The sequence below is a fragment of the Accipiter gentilis genome, chromosome 7 (assembly GCF_929443795.1).
Source record: "Accipiter gentilis chromosome 7, bAccGen1.1, whole genome shotgun sequence".
NCBI classification, from domain to species: Eukaryota; Metazoa; Chordata; class Aves; order Accipitriformes; family Accipitridae; genus Astur; species Astur gentilis.
Window position 1 is genome coordinate 11393972 of NC_064886.1, and position 27071 is coordinate 11421042.

A 27071-nucleotide genomic window follows, 5' to 3' on the forward strand; every position below is an offset into this window, starting at 1 on the left:
AAAGGAGAATTAGGAGCCTGTTCTCTGATGATTTAAAGAAAGTCAGGTGCCTGTTTGCTTGCAAGCACTTATGATAATATTTTATACATACACATATGAAAAAATACATCTATACATCTGTGTGTGTGTACTATATATATATTTAAAGGAACTACACTTATTCTACTCTGACAAGAATTAATCAGTACTTTCCTAAGCTACTGCTGTTTTCTAAATGAAAGGAGAAAGGTAGTAGATATTATGCAAAATGCTTTCTTGTAATTGGAGAAAATAACTTTGCAATATGCAAGTAAAAATAATTAAAAGCACTAAACTGTAAACCACTATCTTGAAACAAGCACTGATACTGAAGTTGATTTCATTTCATCTGAACTCCTATTTAGAGGAACAAATACACCTTGTTGATGTTTGATTCTTGTTTAATAGTGTGTACTGTGATAAAGCAAACTATTTTGGGGTGAGAAAAATTTCAATTTCTCTTTACGTAAGATTTTTCCTCAAGTGAAAAAAGCATGATTGGGCCATTAATAATAGCAAGGTAGTTGATAATGCAGTGTAGTTTAACAAATTCCTGATTACCAACTCCTTCTTCACAATTATTTCTTCTGTGGTCTCATCATTCATTTAGGCAAGTCCACTTGATATTCCTCATCTAGAAACACACTTTAAAATATTTACTAACCTACACACTACGCAGATTAAGAATTCTAAATTGTAAATATCAGAAGTGTTTCTTATTCAGATACTATGCTGCAGAGCAATTTACTTGTTTGCAGGACTGCTGCCAAGGTTAGTGGTGGGCTTTGCATAGAAGAAGAACCACTAGCTGCTTCTTGGATACAAGGTCTCATTTACGTATGTGACACTTGGCTTTATGACTGAAATGTTGGTAAGGTGACTGATTAAAATCAAATTCCAGCCAAGAATATTTGATAGAATAGGTAGCATGTAATCTATATTTTTTTTAATTAGTCAGTCCACTGAGGAACAATTCATTCTTGATTTGAAGAATTATTATGTGTGCATGTGATTTTATATCCTGACTTAATTAAGCTTTAATTACTTTACTCACATTAGTAATGTTCAGGTTTTTTCCTTTGAATTTTGGCATTGAGGTACCCCTGTGTTCTGGCTGATAATAACCTCTGCTCCTTTATATTAAACACTGTTCCTTTGTACAGTCCACTTTTACTAACAATGTGAATGTGCTGCACAGAGACTATTACATCAGTGAACAAGGGCAGTACGTGTACACCTACACCATACTCTGGCTAACAGATCATCACGAAGGCAGCTTCTGGCATGGAAGTCCTGTACGACAATTATTTTATAACTATAAAGGAAATTTCACCCTTTTGTTCTCATTACTGCTGCATGTTTATTTTCCAGCCAGAAAGCCATATAAAAGTTACAGAGCTGTAAAGGAGATCAAAGGTATGTCTGTTAAAGAATTAAACTGATCCGTAAGACCTAGGACCCTTTTTAGAACATGGTCTTAACATCATTTTTAAACAGGTTTTTGTTCAGTTTAGGCAAGTAACTTCAACTATTGTAAAATTTTTTGTTAGTAAGTCCATAAAGATGAATGTAGAGAAGGATGAAAATATATATATACGTGTGAAAATGAACTGTAAAAGTCAGTAAACAAAACTGTATTTCAGTAATACTTAAAGTACATTAAACAGTAAGAAAGTTCAAATATTTGCCTTTAATGGCGTGTAACTTGATGTCGCTTGGATGAACAACATTAGCTGGCTGAATACTGATTCTTAATAAATAAACTAATGATTCAGTTTCCTGGAAAGTAAACAGTAAGTTTCCTTTTCTTCTCTGCTAGAGGCTAAAATGGAGATGAAGGTATCACTTAACTTTCACCCCTGCAAGTTTGAAGAATGAGAATTTCATTCAACTTAATGTTTTTAGATTGTTGCAACTTATGTGTAATAAAAAATTTAAATTCTTAAATTCCAAAATACATCCAGGGTACTTTTTAACTGGGTCAATCCTCATGTTCTTATCTTCATAGATACTTTGTAGAGTTGATAGCTAGTAAGTATGCTACCTATGAGTTGATATGCAATGAGTATGCTACCTATGAGTGTGTGTGTATACATGCATTTTTATTAAACAGAAGGTTTTTTCCTTTTTAAAAGCAAAAAGTTCAGCTGTTTTTGTGGCATTTTTAAATACCACATTGTTTTAATAACTTCCTGCACAAAATAAGGCACAAATTACTTGAATTTTCAAGTCTGGTCCTATTACTTACTGTGTAGATCCCCTAACAGTGATACTGATGAAAGAATAAATTGAAGAAAATATTCTTGTTAGTTTTCAGAAACACAAATTATAAAAGTCATTCATTTCAGTACTAATGATAGTTTTTGCTGTAATACGGGAGCTCATTAGTGACAAAATGGCAGCATAGAAGAAATACCACAGTGTACTTTTAAGTAGAAAACCAAATATGAGTCATCACTGTGACGCAGCCAAGAGAAAAAACTGTGATTCTAAAATGTATTAGGAAAGGCACTTGCTGCAAAGACATGTAAGACATGTTAATATCAATACAATTTTAGCCAGGAGCTCCCTTCCAATCTTAGGTTCGTAATTAAACATTATTTCTGCATGTGACCAATATTCCCATGAAAGATATATTCCCAAGGGAGAAGGGTATGACAAAATTGGCCCATTTTCTTTGTATCCCCCATGTCTTTAACTACTCTTTCCTTCAAGATTTGCTCTAAAGGCCTTACATGACTGTATCAGAGGAAATGTACCATCACACAAGTTTATGATAAAGCTACCATGCAGCTTTAAACAAATATACAAATGTAAACTTGTCAGCTGATACTGACGTAACTAACAGATCTTTCATTCCTGAAGAAAAAAAACAAACAGAGATTTTCGGTCTATCTTAAATAAGTTCCCAAAAGATATGAGCTCAAACGCATTTCTGACACTTCTCTACCAGAAGTGACCCAGAGGTCTGATCCTCTTGGGTGGGAACACTTCCCATTACAAGCTACCTTCCTAAGCCTACTGCACACCACAGAGGCTTCTCTCTGTTTCCCAGGTTTACCACCTAAATTTATATCTGACCCCATCCTAGTTTTCCCAGCTCACACTTGCATTGGAACGCAGGCCAGAATTTCATCCCTTGGGCTTGTTCCACACTGCAGAACGACTGCCCTTCATTTTGTGTTTGGTAACTGCATCTAACTGCGCATTAACAGGGGTACCCGTCTTCTACGTATTACAGTGCTGGTTTGAGCTCTGTAGGGATCTCAGACATCATCACGCTAACTTCTTTATTGGTCTGGAGGTTGCATGATGCCAACAATTCCTCTGCCAAAATAAGTTACTATTAAAACAATACTGTCATGAGGCTATACTTAAATGTAAAAAAAAATAAATCCCAAAACAACCGAACAAAAAACCAAACCAAACCAAAACCAAAAAACAAACCTCAAACCCTCAAATAATATTTTGAGATAAATTCCTTTTTGTCAACTATTTGATAAAACCATTTGTGTGAAAAGCATATGAATATTTTATGTTTTCCTGCAGTCTGTGTTCCTTATCATGCTTTAAATAAAAAACACAGTATCAAGCAAACACAGAAATAATAGCACAACAGAATTTTATGGTGAAAAGCAACAATAAAGATATCTTAATATACAAAGCAGCCACTTCAGAGGACTACTTAGTGAGCATAGCTTTAGTCTGCAGAGGGTAGTCTCTCCAGACTCCCTTCATAGCTGATGGAAAGAGAGAGGCTCTTCTGGGAAGCAATTGGCAGCAGCTACATGAAGCGCTGCTGCCTGCCGGAGCTGCTCACACTCCACTGACTAGGCAGAGGTATCATTTTTGTTTAGACCAGGACCATTTGCTTTTTTGCTTTCATTTTCCCTTATCTCACAAAATCCAAGATGTCTGATGTCTGTTACATGCCTGTTGGAGAGTCGGTGTACCCTTCCTTTCTGTGGGTCTCAGGGACAGCTGTGACATGGCACTGCAGTTTCTAGGCATGAAAAGGGCATGTAGGGTCTGCCCAGCGAGGCAGAACTGGAACTGGCTAATTACACTGTGCTCAGCAGGTCAGGCTTAAATCACCTTTAGCAGTTCTTGAAGAACCTATCCAGGCACCTCAATAAAGGCTATGTGTACAGCATTCTTTTAATGGACAGAAACTATTAATGCTTCACCTAGGTGGAGCTGAGGAACTCGCACTTGCTACTCCTCAGTCATCAATATGATTATTTTATTTGAATTAACTTTACTGTAGAAGGAAATGCACATCAAACATACCATTTTAACATATGAAGTCTGTGGTCATTTTTTTCCTAGAACAGAATCCTTTTCCTCAGTGCGAAGAGTTCCCAGCCTTTATGTATACTGTGGTTTTCTTTTGGTTTGTTGTTGGGACCGCACATTTATTTTTGGATTCTCCCTCATTTTTGGCAGTTAAATTAGAAGCATGAGGAAAGGGCTTCCTCAATTATTTTGGGGGCTGGTTTTTGGTTTTGTTTTGTTGTGTATTTTTTTAAATGAAGCACACTCAAATTAGAAACTGAAGCATACTATGAACTATAATTTTAAAGTTTAAAACCCAGAAGAGTGTTCTCCAGAAGATAAAGGTATAACTCAAGTAAAAAATCCCCCAACAGGAGTAGCACCAGAAATTTCACTGCCCCAGGCTATGCTCTGCAGAAATAAATTTTCTGCCATCCTGCTCAACGCAGCTGCTGTCAAAGACTTTTTCTGTTCCCATCCTATGCATTTTGCTACCCTAGGGCAGCTGCTTGCCCTGACTCTCCATTTGTGCCAGTCCTGCTGATCGATGAACAGCAAATGGAGAGCATGAGTGTGTACTTACAGTATGATATAATCTTATGCAAGCTGCAACGCCAGCACAACTAAGAGACTCAAAAATTAAAAGACAAGTAAAAATAATTTAAGAATTATTTTTATCTCATAACTTCTGAACTGATCTCATTCTTTGGTTCAGACATTTGTAATGTTTATGATTAGTGAAACTGGTGGGTATTTTTTTAGTATACAGCAACAACTCTTGCTGCCAAAATCAACACACAGTACTCGGTTTACTGGTGAATGTGGCAGTTTTCATTCTGATAATTCTCATTACTTCATCATACAGCTCTCAGTATTTTACACTTTTCTCCAAGCCCAAATTCCTGAATTCATGTGACTACATGAGAATGTCAGCTTCCCCTTTATCACATAAGAATACAGATGAAGAAATTTGAATGCATGCTCCCTGAAGGCGAGACACTGAGAGGCCCTTGTGGTTTTATATCCTCAACAATATGATTTTTTAAAATTAATTTCATTTGGGGGGGAGGGGGAGTAAAGGGAAAAAAGGCTAACTCATCATCTTGGAACATGTGGCAGTGCCAAGGGACAATTCTGTTAGTTCTTGGTTACATTACAGATGAAAGAAAACCTGTTTGTCTAAGTCTTACCTGCACTAGGGTTAAAACAGCTGCTGAGAGAAAAGGATGCCTGTCCCAGGCAAGTCTAAAGACACAGTGCACAAGCATGACCAGGAAGTTTATGCCATCTGCTACTAGACACGTGTAAAGCAGCAGCAGTGTCTTCACCAGCACATGATGAGACCTGCAGAGGCAACAGCACAGGAGTTTCCTGAGAAACACAACTCGCAAAACTGGATTTCCAGAATCCCGCATTCAAATCCATGCCCTGCTGTCTAATGAAGAACACATTTATTACCCCTTTGCTCTGTGGGAGGACCCATACCATTGCTCCCCTTGACCCAGGCAACTGCTTTCACAAAAAGGTACCCAAAATCCTTTTGGGACTGTATCAGGTTTACAGGCAGTATCAGGTTTATTAGGCAATAGCTACTGTATGGAAGGTGACAAAAGGGAAAATTTTGTCAGGTAACCCTGCGTTATTTTTCCTTGGGAAAGCAGGCCAAATTTGGGGGACATAAGAACTACGTTGCAGCCCAAGCTCCCTGAAACACATGCTTTGAAGAGTTCTCTCGCTTCTGCGTTTTAACTAGGGAAAAATTTCTTTGTACTTTCACACTGAGCATTTGTACCAAAGTCCAGCTAAACTTTACCTTTCTTACACATGACGTTGAAAAACACTTTTGTGATTAGGTTTTATACTTCCCCGCCCCACCCCGTTGGATTCGGAACCACATTCTTGTTTTCACCACTCACCACCAGCACAAAGCTCATAAAACTGACAGGAAAAGCCTCTCTTGAGGGGTGGGGGGAAGGCAGAAAGGGAAGCCAAGGGTGTTTTAGGATGGAAATGAGGCAGTTGAGAGGGAGCTTCCCTGCCCTCACCTCTCTCTGCGCCTCAACCACCGCCCTCTTTGAAGGGGCGAACCCGCGGCCGGGGAAGACGGGCAGAGCCCTTGGGGAACGACCGTTACTGGGGCGGGGGGGGGGGGGGGGGACGGGGGACGCAAGCTGAGCAGGAAGGCGGGCCCCGGCGGAGGGGCGGAACTGCGGCAAATCTGAGCCAATCAGCGGCGGGGTCGCGGCTCGGCCCCTGCTGCCCGGAGCCAGGGAACCCCGTGGCTAACGGTTTCCCGCTCTCAGTGGGCCCCGCGCGCCCCCTCAGGCGGATCCTCGGCGGGGCGGGAGGAGGCGTCCTCTCCCCAGCACTCACTGGCCTCCTGAGGCGTCCCTGCTCCAGAGAAGGGAAGGGGAGGGGAAGCAGCACAACTGGAAGGGGGAAGATAAGGGCCGAGAGGGGCGGGAAAGAGAGGGCAACAAAAGACAAAAGCTCCGAGAGGAGGAAGAGGAAAGAGCAGGAGGGAGGAAGCCGAACGGCTGCCCAGCAGCAGGGCTTCCCCTCACTGCGACAAAATGGAGGACAGCAGAGCCCCTGAGATTCCGCTGGAGACAGCGGTCTGGGGCACTGTTAAGCCTATGCATAGCGGCAGGCTTCCCTCCATCCCAAGTTGGCAGCCACCGGGGTGGGGGGCGAGCACGTCTTCCAGCCGTGTGGAGCATCTCTTCCCCCAGCAGCTGGACAGATGACTTCTGCAGCAGCAGAGGTGTGTTTTAAAGCAGAGAAAGACTGCCAGGCTGTGGCAGGGAGAAAAGGCGGTTTATGACAGGTCGCAACAAGCTGCTCGCTTCCAACAGAATGAGCTCAGGCACCCATCAGCCCACACCTCAAGTTTTTCCTGATTTTGAAGACATGCCTACACAGCACTGAATTTTCTCTCGTCTCCTTTGCCATGCACATACCAGCGTGGAACAGCCTGGTTTTACTTAACATGAACCCACCAGTATCCCCAAAAGCTAGACTAAACTTCTGTTAGAAACAATCCTCAAGCTCAGGTTCCCCATTTAGTCTCAAGTCCAGTGGGCAAATAGGTGCATAGGGATTGAGAGGCCAATGTGGGGCTTTAGAGAGAAAGGCAATTCCATCCCTGTACTTAAAAAAAAAATCCCAGAAAAACACCACCCATTTCTTGGCTAATCACTCATCTAGAAGAAAAGCCTGTTTTTCTTCTTACTAGCTTTCTCAAGTGCATCCAGGGGATTTTTGCCAAGAATGCTGGACTAATCCCAAAATAAAAACAATGCTATGTCTAGCTGTATAGGAGAAGCAGCTTTTTTTAAACATTGTTCTTGAATGAGAAGTAATTCACACAGACCAAGGCAGCTACTTTGAAAGGACAGCATTAGACTTGCAGCTTGGCTGTCAGGCACACCAAGTCAGCATTTATGAAAAGCAAAATGTAACCAGGCTCTTGATTTTTTTGTTTCTTGAGACTCAGCCAGACTTGCATAGCTCAGCTATGCTCAAATGGTATTGATTTATACAGTATGCAAAAGCCCTGTCAGCTCCAACACTCATTTCTCCATTAAACTCATCTGGAAACACTCTAAGGGAACTAAGTGGACATCACTTTAGGTTTTCCATAGCATCCTTCCTCAACTATAACAATATTCCCAAGAACTAAAGCATCATAAAACCCAAGTTCTAGTCCCAGAAAGATGCACAATTCTGCAGGTTTCCCAATAACAAAAAGATAACAAGGAAGAACAATTACCTCTTACTCCATTCCTTAAGAAACACCACATTCTGCACAGCTGTACATACTAAAAGAAGTAATCCAATACAATAGTCTCAATTTATTTGAAATAATTCGGTCTGAAAACTTTTTAATTTAAAATTTACAGCACACATGGGGAGGAAACATGTTTTGTTACAACTAAAAATTATCAGAAGAGTGCTGCAGGGTTGTTTTCTTTAATTTAACACTGTCATGGCTTTATTCAAAACACAGTTGCACAAAATCAGTTACTCCAAAGTTTAAGGAAAGAGTTTGATAAGGAACCGAAACACACTATATACATACTGCCATACAAAGAGCATTAAAATAGGACAAAACCTCTACAAAATATAAAACCCACCCTTACATATTTGCATGAAAAGACCACCCACCAAGCAAAAAAGTTTCAAAAGTTATCTGGAGGCTCTGTATTACTTATTTTAAAAAATCCTATGCCATTTAATTGCATGCCAAGCTGACAAATATGAAACTATACTTAGATGGTAACACTGAGGAAAAGACAAAGATACTTAGGAAGTTAAGTTTTGTGTGAGGCTCAGATTTTTAGATGTAGTGGCTGATGCATGACCCTGCAAGGTGTTTTTAGGAAATGTCAAGTCTGCCTGTCTTGGGGAAGGTCTGCCAACCCCTTCTGAGTTTATTCTGTTTTGTCCAATTAGCTCATCCAATGTCAAAATTGGACTCACTTACTGAAACAAGACCAGTACTCAAATAATTTTAATCCATCAAAATAGAAAATTTTTTTCCATTTAAAACTAATTTTATATGCATCAGTAAAAGACAGTTAAGGAAAACCCTGACAATGAGGTACTTTAAAGTACACATTTATAAATAACAGGTTTCAATCATTCACCGAGGCTAAAAAAAAATAAGCAAAAAGATGGGAAAACACACTTTTCTATCTCAAAGCTGAGCACAAAGCAACTGCCTTGAACACAGAGCCTCCATGACAAGATAGGATGTGCACTTACCTAAAGTTTCTATTCATTCAGTATTCATACATAAACACAGGAACTTAGATTGTGGTTGCAAATGTAGTTTTACCACTACTTTTCTAGTGTCTTTACAGATATTCATTAGAAAATGCAAACCCCATTTAGTCAGTTCATTTCCAAGTATATTGCCATCTGCCTGACTCATTTCATTCAGGTGCCTTTAATGGCTGGCTATGCTTTACAGCTACATGAGAAACTATGATTTAAGGCTCTATTCGGGGGAAAAAAAACACACACACAAGAAACTGGGCTTTGCAGAACTTCAACCCTGCAGTATCTAAACTTGATTTAAGAGTTGGAAGTCACATTTAAAGTCTGCTAGTGTGTGAAATACCTATTAAATATTCACAGGTAACCAATCTATGGGTGACTGACTCTTATTTAGGTCCAGGAAATCTCCCTCTTCCCCACCCTTGGTGTCTCCCCCAGGTTAATGGCAGCTATTGTCAGCCAAGACAGATATAAAAATAAGTCTCTTGAATAAAGCTGTGTGTGATATTTGGTTCAGTACCTACGTGAAACAATGCAAATTAGTTTTATATCAAGACTACTGTTTTAAATCCAAATCAGGACTGAAAGAGGAATGCTGTATGTCTGAACTTGTTTTGCAGTGGCTCAAATAGAAAACATGAATCCATTGGGGCAAAATTATTAAGACCTGTTGGTCACAATCAGGCTGCTAGAAAAAAGTTTGTCTGCATGTCTCCTGTACTTGCCACCAACTGTATGTAATGTTTCTGCAGCCATTCGATATAAAAAACCCTAAACTATTAACTAGTATTATACATGAACTTTAATGTTTTGCCTACAACCAGATTTAAAAAGTTTAAAAGGTGACCTGCGAAGAAAGACTAACTTATGTTCATCTTGCCCCCTCCAATGATTCTGTAAAAGTGGTGGGGGTTGTTTGAAAAAAAAAAACAAAAAAAAAACAACCATGCTTGAAGGAGTTACCCGTTAACTTCTGCATTAGAAATGCATATATTTTATAGCCAAACACCATGACTGTTGCAGAATTCCCAAAATGACAATGCAAGAGCTAAGTGAGTGAAAGCTTAACAAAGACTTCTAGCTAAATGGTTTAAAACTACAGATTATTTGCTTTTATTAATACCTGCAATGACTGTGTGTTTTGGAGAAAATTTAAGATTACAACCCTTTCAGTTTGCCAAGATACTTTCTTGAAAGTATCTAGTGAATACTCCACCAAACACTGAACATCTGAAGGAGCAGGAAAAAAAAAGATCTTCTGAAACCCACTGAGGCTTTACAATGTAACACACAAAATGGATAGAAGACTTGGGGAAAAAAAAAAGCATTACAGGAGTCACCTTTTAAAAAGCTGAAATAAAGGTGTAATCTAGTTGTCGATTTCAAATAGAATCCCTGGTAAACTCAGACTATAGTCAACTTCTCATTTAAAAGCGACTGGAATTTGCCATATAGCATTTTTGAGTTCAGCTTTTTAAGTATAAAAACTTTAAAATCTTGATGGAAATTCACAATATTAAACCCATGGGAAATGGGTGTTTTAACTCTGGGCTAACGATGACCAACACAGCAAGCTTGTATAAAATTAAAGAGCTCCAAATAAAAGTCTAGGGGAAAAAACTTGACAATGGCTTCAGTGATTATAGGGCTGAAAATTGGTTTCTACATATAGGTTCACTAACAGGCTATTATATCTTATTTGGAATGATAAAAAGGGCAAGAATAGTAAAACCACACTTCTCCTATAAAAAGTTAACGTATCTTCTGTAGGGACATCTATGGTACATGGAGACATACAGATCTGCATAATCACTATTGCGTATTCTGTAACTTAAGAGTCTGGTCCTACTTGTGTCTATAACAAATTAATCATCCTCTTCCTCGCCTTCATCTTCAGGGTCTCGTTTCCTCTTCTCCCCTCGAATGCCCTCTGCTAAGGAAAAGAGGTATGCATACATCTCATTAAGTTCTGCTCAGACATCATAAATGTAACGTATACTTTCAGAAAAGGTAATTGAAATAGATTACTGTTTGTTTGTAGTTAATGCATTCACCACTGTAACATCTCTGTGTTGCTTATGGCTCTCAAAAAAAGATTGGTTTACATTACTCTGAATAATTCATGCAGGCCATATTAAACCAAGTTCAAGCTAAGCATGTGATATTCCATACAGGAATTATTGATATGAAGTAGATTTATAAAAAAGTGGTTTTGTTAACATATTATTTGAGAACTAAAATGGAAATTACATTTTTATATCTCTCCAACTTTAGTTTTTAGAACTTGCATACACCCTGCCCAAAACCCAGCAGTTTCTGCAGATACCAAGTGAAACATGTGCTGTTCTCTCTCCAGTGACAAACTGATATAAGCATCTTGCATAAACATCTTTGAGCTTATTCTTAGAAATATGCTTAATTCAGTCAGTGGACTATGCGCTCTTGTGGTGAAATCATGAAATGCAATTTTGTCAAATCTAATAGATTTATTTTCCAGCAGTCATTTCCTGGCTAATTAGCCATCCTGACCACCTGCTTTGTTGTCTTAATAGATTCAAAGGCTGCATTTGTAAAGAGTGAAGAATTAGCATTACTACTTCAGAATTTCGTTTTTTTCAAGTACAAGATACATCTCCAAAACCTGTTCCATTTAGCCAAATGTACAGATGAGATGGGGACTAGTCTGGTGAGAAGTTCTAGAATTTGTCTGTAGTTTACACAGACAGAGAACCAGGCTTCAGGGTTAATTAACAAAACTTTGCTGCTAGGGATAGTTTAAAGATTAGGACAGAGTTCCTCACCATTAGAAAAGTGAAGTTCTGGGAGAGCCTCATAGCAAGAAGAGTACAGAGGGAAAGGCAGCTAAATTTTAAGATGAAACTTGGTAATTTTTTTAAAGGGACTTTAACGGCCATTGACTGGTAGTAACAAGGGACTTCTATCTTACCACTTGGAACACAGAGATGCATACAACTAAATCATCCATCCATCAACCCAGAAATCAGAGTATGCCAGTATCTGCACAAGAATCAAGAAGCAGCCTTCTGCCTATAGAGCAACTTCTGTTCCAGTGGTCCAGGACAGAGTAGGAGCATCAAACCTAAGGTGAGTCCCTACCCTCCAGGCTTGGAAACCTCAAACAAGGGGCAAAAAACAATGAGTGCTACGCTTGTCCTGTTTAACTTCTTGTAGGTCCTTTTTAAAATATCGAAACATAACATAAGAAGTGATTTTATGAAAAAACACTCAAGTAACCCACTTCCTGCAAAAAGAACTTTTATATTCTGCAAAATACCAAAGGAACCTCTTGCATCAGTCTGCAAGAATGCCACTTTTTCCACATCAGTTATGCACTCTTGATACACTGTACCTTCTTAAAGCAGGATGAACCACACACACTGGCGTGTTTTGGTTTGGGTTTTTTTGCAAGCTTTTGACTATTACGCATGTGTCTGACATCAAAACAGTAATTTATGAAATTAAGAAGTTACAACCACTGATAAAAAGACTAGATAGAAAAAATATGATTAGGGTCACTAGCTAAGCCATTAGACAGGCTACTGGGTTGAGTTTGCCTCCTAGGAGTTGTCTCTGAAGTAGAAAGGTTTACTGGAGAAGCTGCTTTCAGCTCGATAAAGGGAAAAGATACAGCCGCTACTGCTGCTTCTAGGGCTTTGCCCGTGGAGCCTCTGGTGCATTCAACAAGGTATTTTAAATGTATGTAAATAACATTTGTAAGGTATACAGCAGAGTCCCCCTCCTCTCCATCTCGGAAAATTAAAATTTCTAACTGAGTAGGAGATGCAGTATCTTTCATTTTAGGAAACTGCTTCAATGAGACTTTGAAAACTGTCATTTCTTCCTTATTTTCACTTTACAAGTAAGCAGACAAAAAATATCAAATGCTGCACAGCTACTTTACTACCTGTTTGAGCTCTTGCTTAAACTGATCCTAAAATACTTCACATACTTTCAGAAACAGACCAGGCAAACAGTGATTTATGCCATTAAAGTGGCCAAGTTAGAGAATTATGAAGAATCAATTGTTTTAGTCACAACTTTACTAACTTGGGAACTTACCTTCCTCCTCCTCATCACCTCCTTCTTCAACATAGTCATCATCATCATCTTCATCCTTTACAAAAATTTGAAATATTTTTACAATTGCCATTTATTTAAGTTTTGCTTACATGCTGATCCTGAGCAGAAATTCAGAAAATCCCACTTAGTCTGTTCAGAGGTCACATTCCACATTTACTTTGTTACTGGACATCTGTACAAGGACAGGCAGCCAAACTGACTGCAGTACATTTAATCACCCAAGCCAGTGTATTATCTGGCCCGGTATTCTTGCTTCTTTGTTTTTCCCACTTATCACCACCTTACACCAGCTCAAGAGTAAGTTATTGCAAAATTAACTAAGAGGCCACAACAACAAATAGAGATGGTGAACAGCTTTAGCTTTCCTTTTAACTCACTGTTATTAAAAGACAAGGAAGAGGAGAAAGCAGAACAGTGAATATCTTTACAAAATTATTGTTTCTATGTCAAACAAACTAAGTCGCTGGGTTTTTTTTTTTTTTCAAGCTGATAGCTGAAAAATGTAAACGAATTAACAATCAGCAGCCCCAGAAATTAAAACAATGGTGCAATATCTCTGCCCTACTGGCACCATGTCAAGCCTTGAAGACAAGCCGAAGTCTTATTTTTATATCCATCTGCTCTATCAGATTTTATACACAGGGTAATTTAACAAGTAAAAATGTGAAGACATTAGAGTGTCCATCTGACATCTGCCCTTAGAACATGGGAATTAAAAAACTCTGGATTAATTCATTGCAACTGGAATGGTACACAACTTCTTTTTTGAAATTGCAGGGAAAAGCTACCAGACTAGAACTCTTTCAAAACTTTACATAATGAATTCACCCTGACTACAACCTCCTCCTTACCTAAATGAACGCAAAACACAAACTCAGTAGCTGGTTTTGTTGCATCATCACCAGAAGGGCCACAATTCTGAACTCCCCTAACATTTTCATGGCTGTGTGCAATAATTCCTAGTCACCTAACGTGCAGAGCATATGCATATACTATCGATCACACATGATTAATTCCTGATATTCTTCCTAGTCACATATTGTTCATTTTCCAAAGAACCACCTCTAAGGTCTTGGCTTCAAAACAGTTTTAGTTATTTACTTTTAGCTTCACAAATTGTGTTACAGCCATTACCTCTTTGGAATATGTTCGTAAGCAAATAGTATGAGCGCTAGTTACGAGAACAAAATGAAGAACACCAAAGATTTTCTGCTTATCCACATGAAATGCAGCTGATAACATGTAAACTCTTATCAAAAGTAACAGTAATGGAAGCGACATCCACAGTTTTGGTTTTTTTTGATCTGAAACACAAGCTGCTTGCACAGACTTGCACACAAAATCCATGCCAGACTCATTCTCCCTCTGAAACCCTTGTAGCTGTCAAAGGAGAGTACTAAAGCAGGACTCCTAGGTTTTACTTCTATCCAAGAATCACTTAGGCATGGCCAGTTTATATCTACAAGAATCTGTTCATAAACTTGTAAAATGTGTATATTTTCTTACCCTAGCTTCTTAATACTCGTGCATTTGCTTTTTAGCACAGTACTACTCAAAAGATCCTGTGGGCTGTTTTCCGCAGCTCTTCACACCACCACTAAGAACACTTTCAAGTGAGCACATGGTAAAGAAACCAGCATTTATTGCAGCAAAAACATAGACCTTTCCTTTGTTTCATTTTACATGAAGTACTGGTAACTTGCTACTTCATTCTCTTCTTTCACAAGACCAGTGTATTTCCTTCAGCTTTCCAAAAGCAATTATTCTACATAATATGTATTTCTATTCTGACAATTTAATTGGTAGTAGCATGTAGTTTCAAAACATTGGGGAGAACAGCTTCTTTAGCTTACAGAGAATAAAGAGGGTCTTCCATCCCACAACATTAAGGGGTGGATAAGAGTGAACCAAGTCTTGGAAGTCAGCCAGAACCATCTCATAGCCAACAGCCACCACTCATGTTCAAGTCAACACTTCGTATTCCAGTGACAGCAGCGCTCTCCGCAAAACATCTCACTGCATCTACCTTGCATTTATATACTCTGGGTCTATATGTTTAAATTAACACAGAAGTCTGTAGGCAGTTTTTTCTTCATTTCTTGGATTTGGTAGAATTTACAAACTTTACCTGAATCTCTTCTTTCATCAGGTATGAAAGACCAACTTCTTCCTCCTCTTCACCTTCCCCCAAATCTGAACCTCCATCATCTTCATCATCTTCCTCTTCATATTCTCCTGGAGGACCAGCTTCATCCTCATCTTCATCATCATCATCTTCATCTCCTTCTGCAATGAAGGATACACTTACACATATGCACTAAAAGTTAAGTTTCATTTAACTCTTTATGCAAGTTTGTATACACCAGGTCAAGTTAGTTGTAACATTTTTTCTCCAGAAGGGTTTGGTTTCAGTTTGGTTTGCGTTTTTTTTTTTTTTAATTTAACTGCAGGCAACATGTGGGAAACAAGCACGATTTTAAGGAAGTTAATCTTTATAATTTTTTTCCCTTAAGAAAGGCTACCAACGTTTTTACATCACAAGCTTCAGGCAAAATTCTTGACGCGTGAAGCAGCTACATATGCAAACTCCTGCAAGGGAGCTGAAAAAGTAGTCAGTGGAAGGGGAACAGAGACTTCTCTATAGAATCCAACCCCTGAAATATTTAAAGGCAAAACCACCTTAACATATTACATGTATCTTATTTAATCACTTACTAATCACTGAAGAATCACTTCAGTAACGAAACACCTACAGTTCCAAACAGATGATCTCTCATTTCATTTCTATGTCTGGAGCATATAATCACTTTCACAGTTTCAGTTAAGCAAATTACAAGAAATGACAAGGTGATTTAACACTTAAAATTTATTTTCAAGTCAATAACCTATTAATCTGCTTTCAAATATTGGGTTTATTTTCACATTCCAAGTATCAACTATTTGTTCTTTTAAACACAGGCTTCCCAACTTTGATGTGTCTGAGTACTCGTCAGCAGTCCCTTGACAGCCATGACCCAGCACAGAGCAGCGGCAGCTCCCAGCTCATGATTTAAGGCACAAAGAAAACACTGAGAAACCACTATCAAACAGACGCAGCCCAAAGCTCACTAGCTATCTGTGCAGATACTGAGAATGCAGACATGCATAAGACGCTGCATCACAACAGCCCATCATATTTGCTAACAGCACTCAAAACACAATTTGGATGGTTTTCATCTTAACAGCTTTGACTGTGTCAGTCACCTGTTAAGCCAAGTACATTTAAAGAGCACTCATCCCCCTATTCCTGCAATCCCATCAACACAATTTGTAGCCACACACTGACAGACCTATACCTACAGGTTTCATTTGCAATCAGGTAACAACAAAGGAAACAGATGTAGGAATAGCCTCATTAATGACTACAGCTGAGGTCAGATGAAAAGGAACTACGTACTTTTTTTGAACAAAAATTGTATTATACTTGAGCATGGGACCTGAAGCCATTACAAAACCCAGTAAAATTACAATTTTTCACACAAAATAATGTGTTTGTCCCCTTGCTTTGTATCACTCAGTAGTGCCAAAGTGCTTTACTACTGGCAACAACTTATTTTGAGAATACTTCTATCTTTGTAGCAATATCTTTAGTCAAATTTCCTTAAACTCAAGAAGGTTTCTGCAAGAACACTCAAAACTTTTGACAAGAGTTTTCCTTCTGTGTCACAGCATGTTAATATCAAACAAGTTCTAGAAGTCTGCTTCAAAAATAAGAGCACAGAATCACACTAGTGCATTCAGGAAGCCACTATACCCCATGCTACATTGACATCTTTATTACAGCATAGTATTTCTATCCACGGTTTATTTCAGGAAGTTACCCTCATCATCATCATCTTCCGAGTCTGGTGCCTCATTATCTTCTTGATCAAACCCATCTAGGTATGTGATTTGCTGAAGCAGCTCAAAAATGCTGTCTCTGTAATCCTCAAGGTTTGTAATCTCACAGTTGAACAGGTCAAGGCTCTTCAAGTTTTTGAGATTTTGCTGAAAATAAACAAAAAGGGTTTTTTTCCCCCCTTATTTCTTGATGTGGTACTTCAAGTTACAGTGCAGTCATAGCCCAAATACAATTAACCATATAGCCAGCTACAGAATTTATTTTGTCCCCATCCCTTTTTTTCTATTCAGTATTTTGCTCCCCGTTAAATACACACTTCAGTTCAAAAAGTTGTTTGCAGTAGTTAGAACGCCTTATGAAAGTGCTTTTGCAGATCAACTCCACAGCACGTTTGCAGCATGCCCAACACATCCCTGAAGCACTAGACCACTAGGCACAGACTGCATAACACATATTTGGGTTTGGTTTTTGTTTGCATAGCCTATTTTTGTGCAGGCAATCATGGGCAAAAACTTAACAACTCCAGCAGCCTTTCAGTAAATAGTTTGACTAATTTAATTACAGGCATCTTGTGAGGAGCAAGCAAGAGGCACTTGGTAGGATTTATAACTACACTACAGAATTTGCCTTCTGAACAATAGGGACTAGACAACCGACGGTGATTTTTCTCACCTTTTGGACTTGACACACATGCAGGACAAGCCACCTGCATGGTTTGGCAAGCATCTAAGATCTAAATAAAAGTGCTCTATAGAGCACTGTAACTGCTTTACTTGGCCTGCTAACTGCTGGGTTGAAGTGCCATTAAAGTAGATGAAGAATCTTTATGAGCAGTTTTAAAAATATGCAGTCTATATCAAAGTCCTCAAAAAAACCCAGCTGGCTAGAAAAACAGATGAACAGATCAGGCAGTGACAGGCACTGCCAGCCCCCTCCTACATTTAAAAGCCCTACTACTGGTGCTTTCCAGGTTTGCTCCTAACTGACCATCTCATACACACATCCTAATCACTTCACAGTTTAATAAAAGCTTAAGGCAGTTGCTTATTAGACAAACTATACCTCAACAAACGAACACAAGAGGATTAGCAAGACGTAACTTGGCTACTTTTCTCTCAAAGACAAAACAGAAGCTCAAAAATCTCTTATTCAGTACATCCCATTACTAACACAGAAGGAATTTTACAGCTGTACATTTACAAGTACTATCTCTAATAACCATGAGATTGAGTTAATCAAGTCAGAACCAACTGGAAGACTGACAAACCTAAAACACCGCAGTATCCATTTCACCTGAGCTGGCAAGAAAAAAAAATACAGAGAGAACACATGACAAGTAAGAAAATAAGTTTCATTTCACATGCCTTTCAGCTGAAAAGGAACATAAACAGCTACAACATATCACGCTGTATCTTTGTACTTGCTGATTTCTTACATTGTACTAGTTTAAACCCCCCCATTTGCCATTTTTATACTGTGCTTGAAAAAACTGCTCACGCACAGGCCTTACAGCTGTGTGTGTACCATTCCATTGCAAAAAGAATTAATTTATTCTTGATAAAAAAATAGTATTTATTAGATTTAAATTTTCTATTAGCCCCTCTCGCTTCATACTTACAAGAGCTTCCACAGTGCCAAGATCTTTGATTTTGTTGCCACTTAGATTTAGATATGTGAGATTCGGACATCTTTCTGCAAGGACCTCCAGGCCTCCTGAAATGATGTTATCGCTTAACTCCAACTATTACACAGAAAAAAATGAAGTAATTAAACAGTTGGCTTCTTACCATTAGATTCAGACTGCATCATTTTCAATCATTCTCACTTTAACTTAATAATTGCAAAGCTAAACCCTTTTGAAGAGCTGCACAAGTTAACAAGCTTTGGCTGTCAGAAAGTTCCTTTAAGTTTACTTTGAGAATTATAAAGCATTCCTTAAAATCTCATGGGTGCGGACACATAAATTCTAAGTTCACAGAATATGCAACGCTGGAATTCACCGCAAGTCTTTATTCTGCCAGCAACGTGCAATGGTCCTTCACTAGCTGGCCAATCCAGTGGCCTCGTCTCAACCATCAGCGCTCAGAAAGACAAGGCCAACCTTCACAACGCTAACAGACAAGCATTTACCATCCTATGAGTCGGTGACCAAGCCCAATTTGGCCATAATTAACTGGAGATACCTAAAACAATTTCAGATCTTCAATGCACATTGGACATGACATCGTTTTGCAGGCCTGCCATCTCATAAAGCACCGTCAGCGCCACACAAGTTCAACCATGAGCAGTGGAAGGCACAACCATGGGTTGTCACCCATGACTTTTGCTTCTCAAAGCACTGGCAGGCGAGAGATACGTACCTTTCGGAGCTTACTCAATGTGGGAAGTTTGGCCAGCGATGTCAGCTCTACATTGGCCATGCTAAGAAACTCAAGTTCTTTAAATGAATCATTCAGCCCTTCGATTTCACCGTTGCTGGATCGGCAGTTATCGAGCACCAACTCCGTCACCTTCAAATAGGACAGCAAGTCACTCGTCAGTTTAATGAGCATTAAAAAAATAATCACACGCTTCATCTAAACCACAACTTGGGAGACTGTTGGTTTAGTGTTTGGTTTAAATTTAGAGTAGACTTGTGGTCTGAAATCACTGACACGCGCCTATTCTTAAAAAAAAAACAGAGCATGCAACTGTTTCTCTTGCTCTGAGTACACTTCAGATTCTGCAAAAACTGCCATCTAACCCCAAACTTTATTGATAAGACACTTTCATGGCTTCCGATAGTGCCACCACAGCCAGGGGTATAAGCTGCCCTTGTATACAAGTGAACTGCTAACTTTTTTCTAAAGTCTAATAATTTAATTGTACATATTCAAAGCTATAAAACCATTCAATTTCTTTCTGAACCCTAAACCTTCTGGCTCCAGATTATTTTAGGAGCAACTCCTGCAGGTTAATTAAACCCAATTAAATAATTTCCTCATGCCAAAGCCACTAGAACAACTAGATAATCAATACAGGTCGCGTACTTTGAGAAGCGGTAACAAGGAGCAGCCAATTAATTTTAAATTATTTTATCTACACTGGAACATACCACTCATTAGAAAGGACATTAACAAGGTGACTCTTCCTTTCCCCTGTACATTCTTAAATAACAACATTTTAAGCCCGCTGCAGAAACCTCTGAGTGGCACACTTTGCCAGCTTCAAGTAAAGTCTCACTATTGTTTTATTTCTTCTATCAAAAAAATATTACTCCAATCAAGCACAAAGTTTTAAAGAAAACTGTCAGGGGAGACGGGGGGACCCTTCACAGCTTTCCCCAAGAAAGACACACGCTAAAAGCGCGTGGAGGCCTTTCCAGGTACCTGCCACTGATAAAAACTTCTTGAAAGACAAGTAGTTTGGTTAAATCAACAGTTTTAGGCACTTTTTTTTTCCCCCCAAATGTGCCGTAAGTCGGGTCGGCTTGGCGTCGATATCAACGCATCTGGACTTTACTCCAGGGGCGAGCCAGAGACATCGGGCGCTGCTTTGCAAAATCATCTGCCGGAGCCACGCGTGGGGCAGCGGGGTCCGGGGCGGGGGGGGGGGGGGCGTGATTGTCCCACACGACTTGTCCCCCAGGCTTTGGCACTGAGGGGGGGGGGGTGTGTGTGAGGTGACATTTTGGAAGGGGCAGCGCGCAGCCTCCCAGCACACGTGAGCTCCCTAATTTTCAGCTTTTTTTTTTTCTGCATCTTTCCGAAGAAACGGGAAGTTGGCGGTGGGAGGTGTGGGGGGACACCGGCGAGTGCGGGAGGGGGGGGGGGGGGACACACCCCCCTTAACCCCCCCCCAGCCCGGGCTCTCCCCGCCGCCGCTCCCCATCGTGCGCCCGGCGGGGCGGCGGCAGGAAGCAGCGGGACCGAACCGGCCGCGCCACGCAGCGTACACGGGGGGCGGAAAACAAAATTAATTAAAAACCAAAATTTTTTTCAAAAAATAAAAAAAGAGGCAGAGGGAAGGGCCGAGGTCGGACTCGGCCCCACCATGACCTGTTTACTACGGCCGCGCTCCCAAGTTGGAGGCGGCCGGCGGCGAACCGGGAGGGGATTAACGGCGGGCGCAAGTTGGGGGCCCGCCCGCGCCCCCTCAGCCAACTTCGGGGGGGGTGGAAATAGGAGGGGGGGGCCGTCGAGGGGCGACCCCGCGGCGCCAAGTTGGCGGCGAGGTGAGGAGGGAGGGAGGGATGGAGGGGGCGCCGGTCCCCACCGCCCGCCGCCCACCGCCCCGGGGCCGGCGCCCGGAAGCGCCGCCCGCGCCCCGCGGGGCTCCTGCGCCACGGCTGACCCAGATTCAGCGGCGCTGGCGGGGCCGGGCAGGGCCCGCTCGGCCTGAGGCGGCCGGCGGTCGCCCGTGCGGGGGCATGGAGGAGCGCGGCCCGCCGCCCCGCCGCCCCTCACCTTCTCGGGGGCCCGGTTCCTCAACTCCAGGTTGATGCGCTTCTTCATCTCCATCGCCCCCCCCCTCCCGCGGCTCCGCAGTGGCGAGGGAGGGTGACCGGGCGCGGCGGGGGACCGACCGCGAGGTTGTTATCTACGGCGGCCGACCGCCGCCGCGAGGGAACCAGGAGTGGGGAGGGGAACGCCGCGGGCAGCCGCCGCCGCCGCCCCGCTCCGCACGCAGCTCCGACTCCGTCAATGGCCGCTCGCACACTGAGCCTCCATGACATGGCGCATGGTGCCCCCTCCCGCCGCCACGCCCCCGCCCCGGGGCGGGGCTTCCTCCGCGCCCCCGGCTTTCTCATTGGTCCCGCCACGCCGCGGGGGGCGCTAAGCGATTGGCTGGTCGTGCTGCCCGTCCGGCGGCGCGACCTTTTAAAGGCGGGGAAGAGAGGGGTAGGGTTTGTCTTTGTGTGTGTGCGTGTATGTGCGCGCGCGCGCGGCGGGCGGGAACGAGCGAGTGGCGCGCGCCCTTCGCAGGCCGTGGCGGGGAGGTCACGCGTGGGGTTTTGCACGCGTGGGTTGCAGCAGGGACGGTTGTGCGGCGGCGGCGGCGGGGGGGGGATACTTCAAGCGGTGTTTTGCACGCCGGCTTGCGTGGGGCGGGGGCTGCGGGCGGGAGGCTGCACGGTGTTGGGGGGGGGGGGGGTGCATGCCCTGTTGTGTGACCACGAGTGGGCTGCAAATGGGGGTTTGCATGCCCCATTGCACTGGGGTGGGCTGTTCGCGGGGGTTTGCGCGGTATTGAGACGAGGTGGGTTGCTGGCGGGGGGTTTGCAGCCGCTGCTTGCCGCCAAGGGGGGCGGTTGTATCCCCTGTTGTACGGTGGTGGGGGCTGCAGGTGGGCGTTTGTATGCCCCGTTACACTGGGGTGTGCTGCTAGCGGGGTTTTGCACGTGGATGAGGCTCCGGGCACCGTTTTGCAAGTGGGGATTTGCACACCTGATTGCAGAAGGGGGCTTGCAGGCAGGGGTTTGCATGCGTGATTGCATGGGGGTGGTGCAGGTGGGGGTTTGTACATGGGAGTTTGCATGAGGAGCCGTGCACAGGGTTTTGCATGCCTGGTTGCATCGAGGACTGCAAGCAGGGTTGCACAGTGGGTGTTGCATGCCCAGTTGCATGGTGGGAGTTTGCACTGACTTTTTGTATGTCTCATCGCATAGGTACTGCAGACAAGTTTTGTGTGTGGGATTTTGCACGCCTGGCTGCACGGGACCGGAGGTTGCATCTGGGGTGTTGCATGGATGATTGTGCAGGGGGGGCTGCATGCCCAGTTGCGCACAGGTTTGCACTCCCTGGGGTTATACCCTCTCCTGGAGGCTCTGAAGGCAGGCAGGACATGGAGGCAGGCACTTTTCCAGCTTCACTCTTCCTGGCAGACCTGTTCTGGTGCATCCTCCAGATGTGCGGTCGCGGCAGGCGAGCTCACCGCAAGGCAGGCCAGAGGTTGGCTGAATGCTCCAGTTGAAATTTGGATACTGTTGGCTTTGGGCCTTCAGCTGTTGATGCCCCGTTGGCATCTCCCCACTAAAGGCTGTGTGGGCCTTGCAGTTAAAATTGCAAAAAAGCCACAAATTAAGGATCTGAAAACTCCTCGAATAGGGAAACACACAGGGGATGATGTGATGTGAAAGCAAAACTGCAGACGAAACCTGCTGGGTTCTGCCAGCTCTGGCCAAATCTTGGTCTGGGCTTCCCGCAGCCTCGCCATGGCTGAGAAGAAGCTGCGGTTGTTGCTGTTACTTTGCATTATAATTTGTTGATATGCACAAAGGCAGCTTTGCAAACATATGTGATATATAGGGGAAGGTAGATGCGTGAGCAAACAGCTCTGTAATAGCGTAATTCTTAAATTTTGAGGCACCTCTGGGTGGATATATATGGTTTATATATATCCGGAAGCATAGAAATCATTTTTGCTACTTAAATAATATTTCTATATTTAAAATATGGAAAATACAGAATCCAGCAGCTGCTGAATCATGCCCGTAAGCTCCCAACATCCTTAATGGTAAGTACAGGCAGGAGTGCTTTGCCAGCCTGGAAGTGTTAGTTCCTCCTAGACAAGCAATTCCAAATATTTATATGTTGATTCTTTTAACTTTGAGACACAAATAGCCAGAGACGTTTTGGCAACTCTGTGACAGAACACCAAAAAAAACCCCAACAAACCAAAACAACATGGGAATCTCTGTGGGTCTTTTCTGCTTTGTGTAAACTGAGCGGAAAAAATATTTCCTGTTTCAGGATCAGATAGTGAGGGCTCAGCCAGCCCGTTTCTCTGGTTATTCGAGAAGGGGTTAAAAATGGGGTCAAAATGACATAATCTTGCCAATTCAGTGCCATATTTGGTAGGGAAGGTATTGTATTTTAGGGGATCTCGAATACAAAGTCACCCCCGATGTAGGAAAAATAAGGGGTGGGTTTGCTGAAGGGGAGAATCCATCGCAATGCTGCATGTGGTACTAAGGGCAGAGCATTGCTTTGTCTGAAATGGAAGTTTATTAGTCATAGCTGATACTGAAGTGATTAAAAATACACATTTGGAAAAAATACACATTTGGAAATAAAAATTTACTGGGGGATTTGGGGTAGGGTTTAAGACTGGCAATATTCTGTCATTGCAGAATTGTACTTATCGCTTACTTCTCCTATATTGGGGGGTTTACACCAGGTCCGTGATCCTCCAGGACAGGGATTCTGCACATCAGGATCAATTTAATTTCAAATGTATTGTCTGCTTTTGAACAGCAGCAGAAAAAAGCATTTCAGGATAAAAGATAAACCTACAAAGGATCTCTAATGTTGCTGCTCAGCCAGGAAAAAAAAAGAGTGTATTCAGTCAGACAGTGCAACAAATATTTGGCAGCCCCCAGGACAGACACTGGCCTTGCTCCTCGTCTCTGCCCGTTTTGCTCCAGGAGTCCTGTTCTGAGAGGTGTGAAGTAAATGGAAGAAAAATGGGAGAGTTAAGCAATAAAAGGAGGATTATGGGGTGGGTTTTTTGTTTGTTTCTGATCCAGTTGCTCCATGTGGTGCCGATGGGAATGGTTTGTGTTCTCAGTGTCAGGGCTTTAAGGATCTGATGTAAGGTTGGTATTGATGGACTACCAGGACAGAGTGAAGGCAGTAACTTTGGAATAATAAATGCAGGAGACCAGCCCCAGCCCTCATCAGTAATTGTATAAATCTGCACAAATTCATCTTAAGTCTCTAAAAGGGGGTTGTGAACCCCAGGGCCAGTCACCTCCTTGCGGGCCCCACAGAGGGTGTCTTCAAGCTGCTCTTCTGTAGCTGTGTGTGGTTTTGTGCCCATTGCTGGTGGTTTTGGGGGTGAAACAAGGACACTGCTAACCAGCCCCCCCCACCCCGGGTTGCTCCTGCACAAGTGCTGTGCAAATAGCAGGATCACAAAGATCTGGAGTGAGAAACAAGCCCTAAAAATACCCCAGCCCCCCTTTCCCCCACCCCCTGCTCTGTTTTGTTCTTTTTGCATCCATGAGGTTGCAGGGGCTGGAATCGCCTTCTGAGGATGGACTGTGTTAGATGCATCCAAAAACTGCAGTTACCCCACACACACCCCACCCCCCCGCGGGATAGCAGAAGGTGAGCAGTTTTGCATCAAACCTTGCTCTGGGATTCCACTGCGCTCTTGCAAAGTCCCCATGGGATGCAGCTCCCCCGGGATGTCGGGCTAAGATGAGGTGCGGCAGAATTTGTCTCTCAGAAGAGTTTGATAAAGCCCTGCTAGAAAACACCGGAGCCCTTGAGAGACCTTCTGCTTGCTTCTTGCCTGACGATAACTAGGAAGGGTTTGCAAACCCAGAAGGAAATCCTCTTTGTGTTAAAGCAGCTTATTCCATGGAGGTTTGCCGGGAGAGCTGGGCGGCCTTTGGCAGACCCGAGGGGCGGGTGGGTATCGCATGGGCAGTGAAAAAAGGGGTAAATCTGGGAAAGCAACTCATGAAAGCATCTGGATGCAGTGCAGGAGGGTGGCTTCACCCCTGGCTTCGGGTGCAGACCGAGGACAAACTCTTGGCTTTACCGTTAGAAAGAGCCCTGGGTGAGATCTTGGTTTTCCTATTAGAAATGCAGGCATGCCTTTCCAAAGAAAAAGAATTGAAATAGCACCTTAAACTCAATGTTTTCACTGATACAAGCGCACTTGCTCACTTTTAGTATCACATGCAAGGCTGCAGGTCCCATAACAGAAAACCTGAGATTTTCCCCCGGTTGGAGCTCCCCGGCTTGGACCTGGAGCGTTGGGCGTGGCCAAGGATGGTCCGGCTGGAGCAGAGCCTGGCAGCACAAACCAATGCTTTTCCTACCGCTTGCAGGAAGGTGGATTTAGTGTTGCAAGAAAAAAAGAGCATTTGTAAACTAAAGAGATTTTGGTGAATAATAGCAGCTTTGGGAAAGCGGTAAGGTCATTTCCAGCTAAATGTTGTTAGTTGTAATTAGGTCAGGACATACCTTATCCTAAATGCTGCTGTAACCTGAGTATAGTTTGTGGCCCTTTCTTCTGCTCCTGAAGTGAGCTATAAAACAAAGCTGGGTTTTTACAATAAACTGGGTTTATTGTATATGTCTTCACATATTTAATAACCTCCGTGCAGTTGGATTTGTCTCACACTTGTGGAAAGGGCTTGTGGTTTTGTGTCTCTTGGTGTTGGGACCACCACCACTGAGTAGTGATGCCAATAATTATTTCATAGTACTTTTTTGTGAAGAAACTTAGCATGTTATAAGCTTCATGCATGTAACTAATTTTCCCATAACTTTTATTCTTCATTGCAGGATTGAGGATCAAAACGCTGTGTGTTCAGAAGTTATTCTCCGGAGCTCTCCTAGGCAAAGCTCAGCATTTTTTATCAAATTTATAGCAGCGAGGAGCCAGGAGGTGGCACTGGCTGGCAGCACATTTGGGTCTCGTTCCCTTCAGCATCTCCTGGCCCTGGTTCAGAGCCTCTTGGCTTCCCCAGAAAATAAAATGCTTATACTTTTCAAGGTTAGGAGCCTAGATAACCTCGCAAGCCAGGGTGTGAAGACGGCAGGACGGACTGGTGATGGCGCCATCTGTGGCATCGCTGCTCTGTGGGTGTAGAAGAGATGGATGGGTTTAGGTTGTACCCGCTCCAGCAGTTCGGGGAATTTCTGCTTGGGATTTTGAGGGCGAGTTTGAGGGACCTTGAAGGTCTGTGGACCTGGGGGCCATGCAGACGTGACCACTGTGAACTCTGCCTCTTGGGTTGACTCAGCCTCTGTTGACTTGCAGGAGCTCCAAGACCATGCAGGAGCACCTGGATCAGGTTTGCCATCCTTCTATCCCCATAACTCCTCCAAAGAAAAGCAGCATAGACACACGGAGTGTGGGACTGCAATTTTTTTTTTTTTTCCCCCCAGTTTATAAACTCTCATTTCCTGACCAACAAAACCCGTTTCTGGCACAGACTGTTCTGCTTGGGGAGCTGGTGGGGGCTTTATCAGTTGGAGGGGCTTTTCACTGCAGATATTGCTGGTGTTTCTAGAAA

The 27071-nt window shown here is 42.6% G+C and overlaps 1 protein-coding gene across 1 annotated transcript; it reads right to left on the reverse strand.

The window, feature by feature from the left end:
- Positions 1 to 8127: 8127 nt before the first annotated feature.
- Positions 8128 to 21812, reverse strand: ANP32E (acidic nuclear phosphoprotein 32 family member E). Its single transcript, XM_049805616.1, is given in 8 exon segments — positions 8128 to 11008; positions 13156 to 13210; positions 15305 to 15462; positions 17037 to 17202; positions 18675 to 18797; positions 19417 to 19566; positions 21502 to 21557; positions 21560 to 21812. Coding segments are annotated over 8 exon segments (987 nt in total). The 5' UTR covers positions 21771 to 21812; the 3' UTR covers positions 8128 to 10940.
- Positions 21813 to 27071: the final 5259 nt, after the last annotated feature.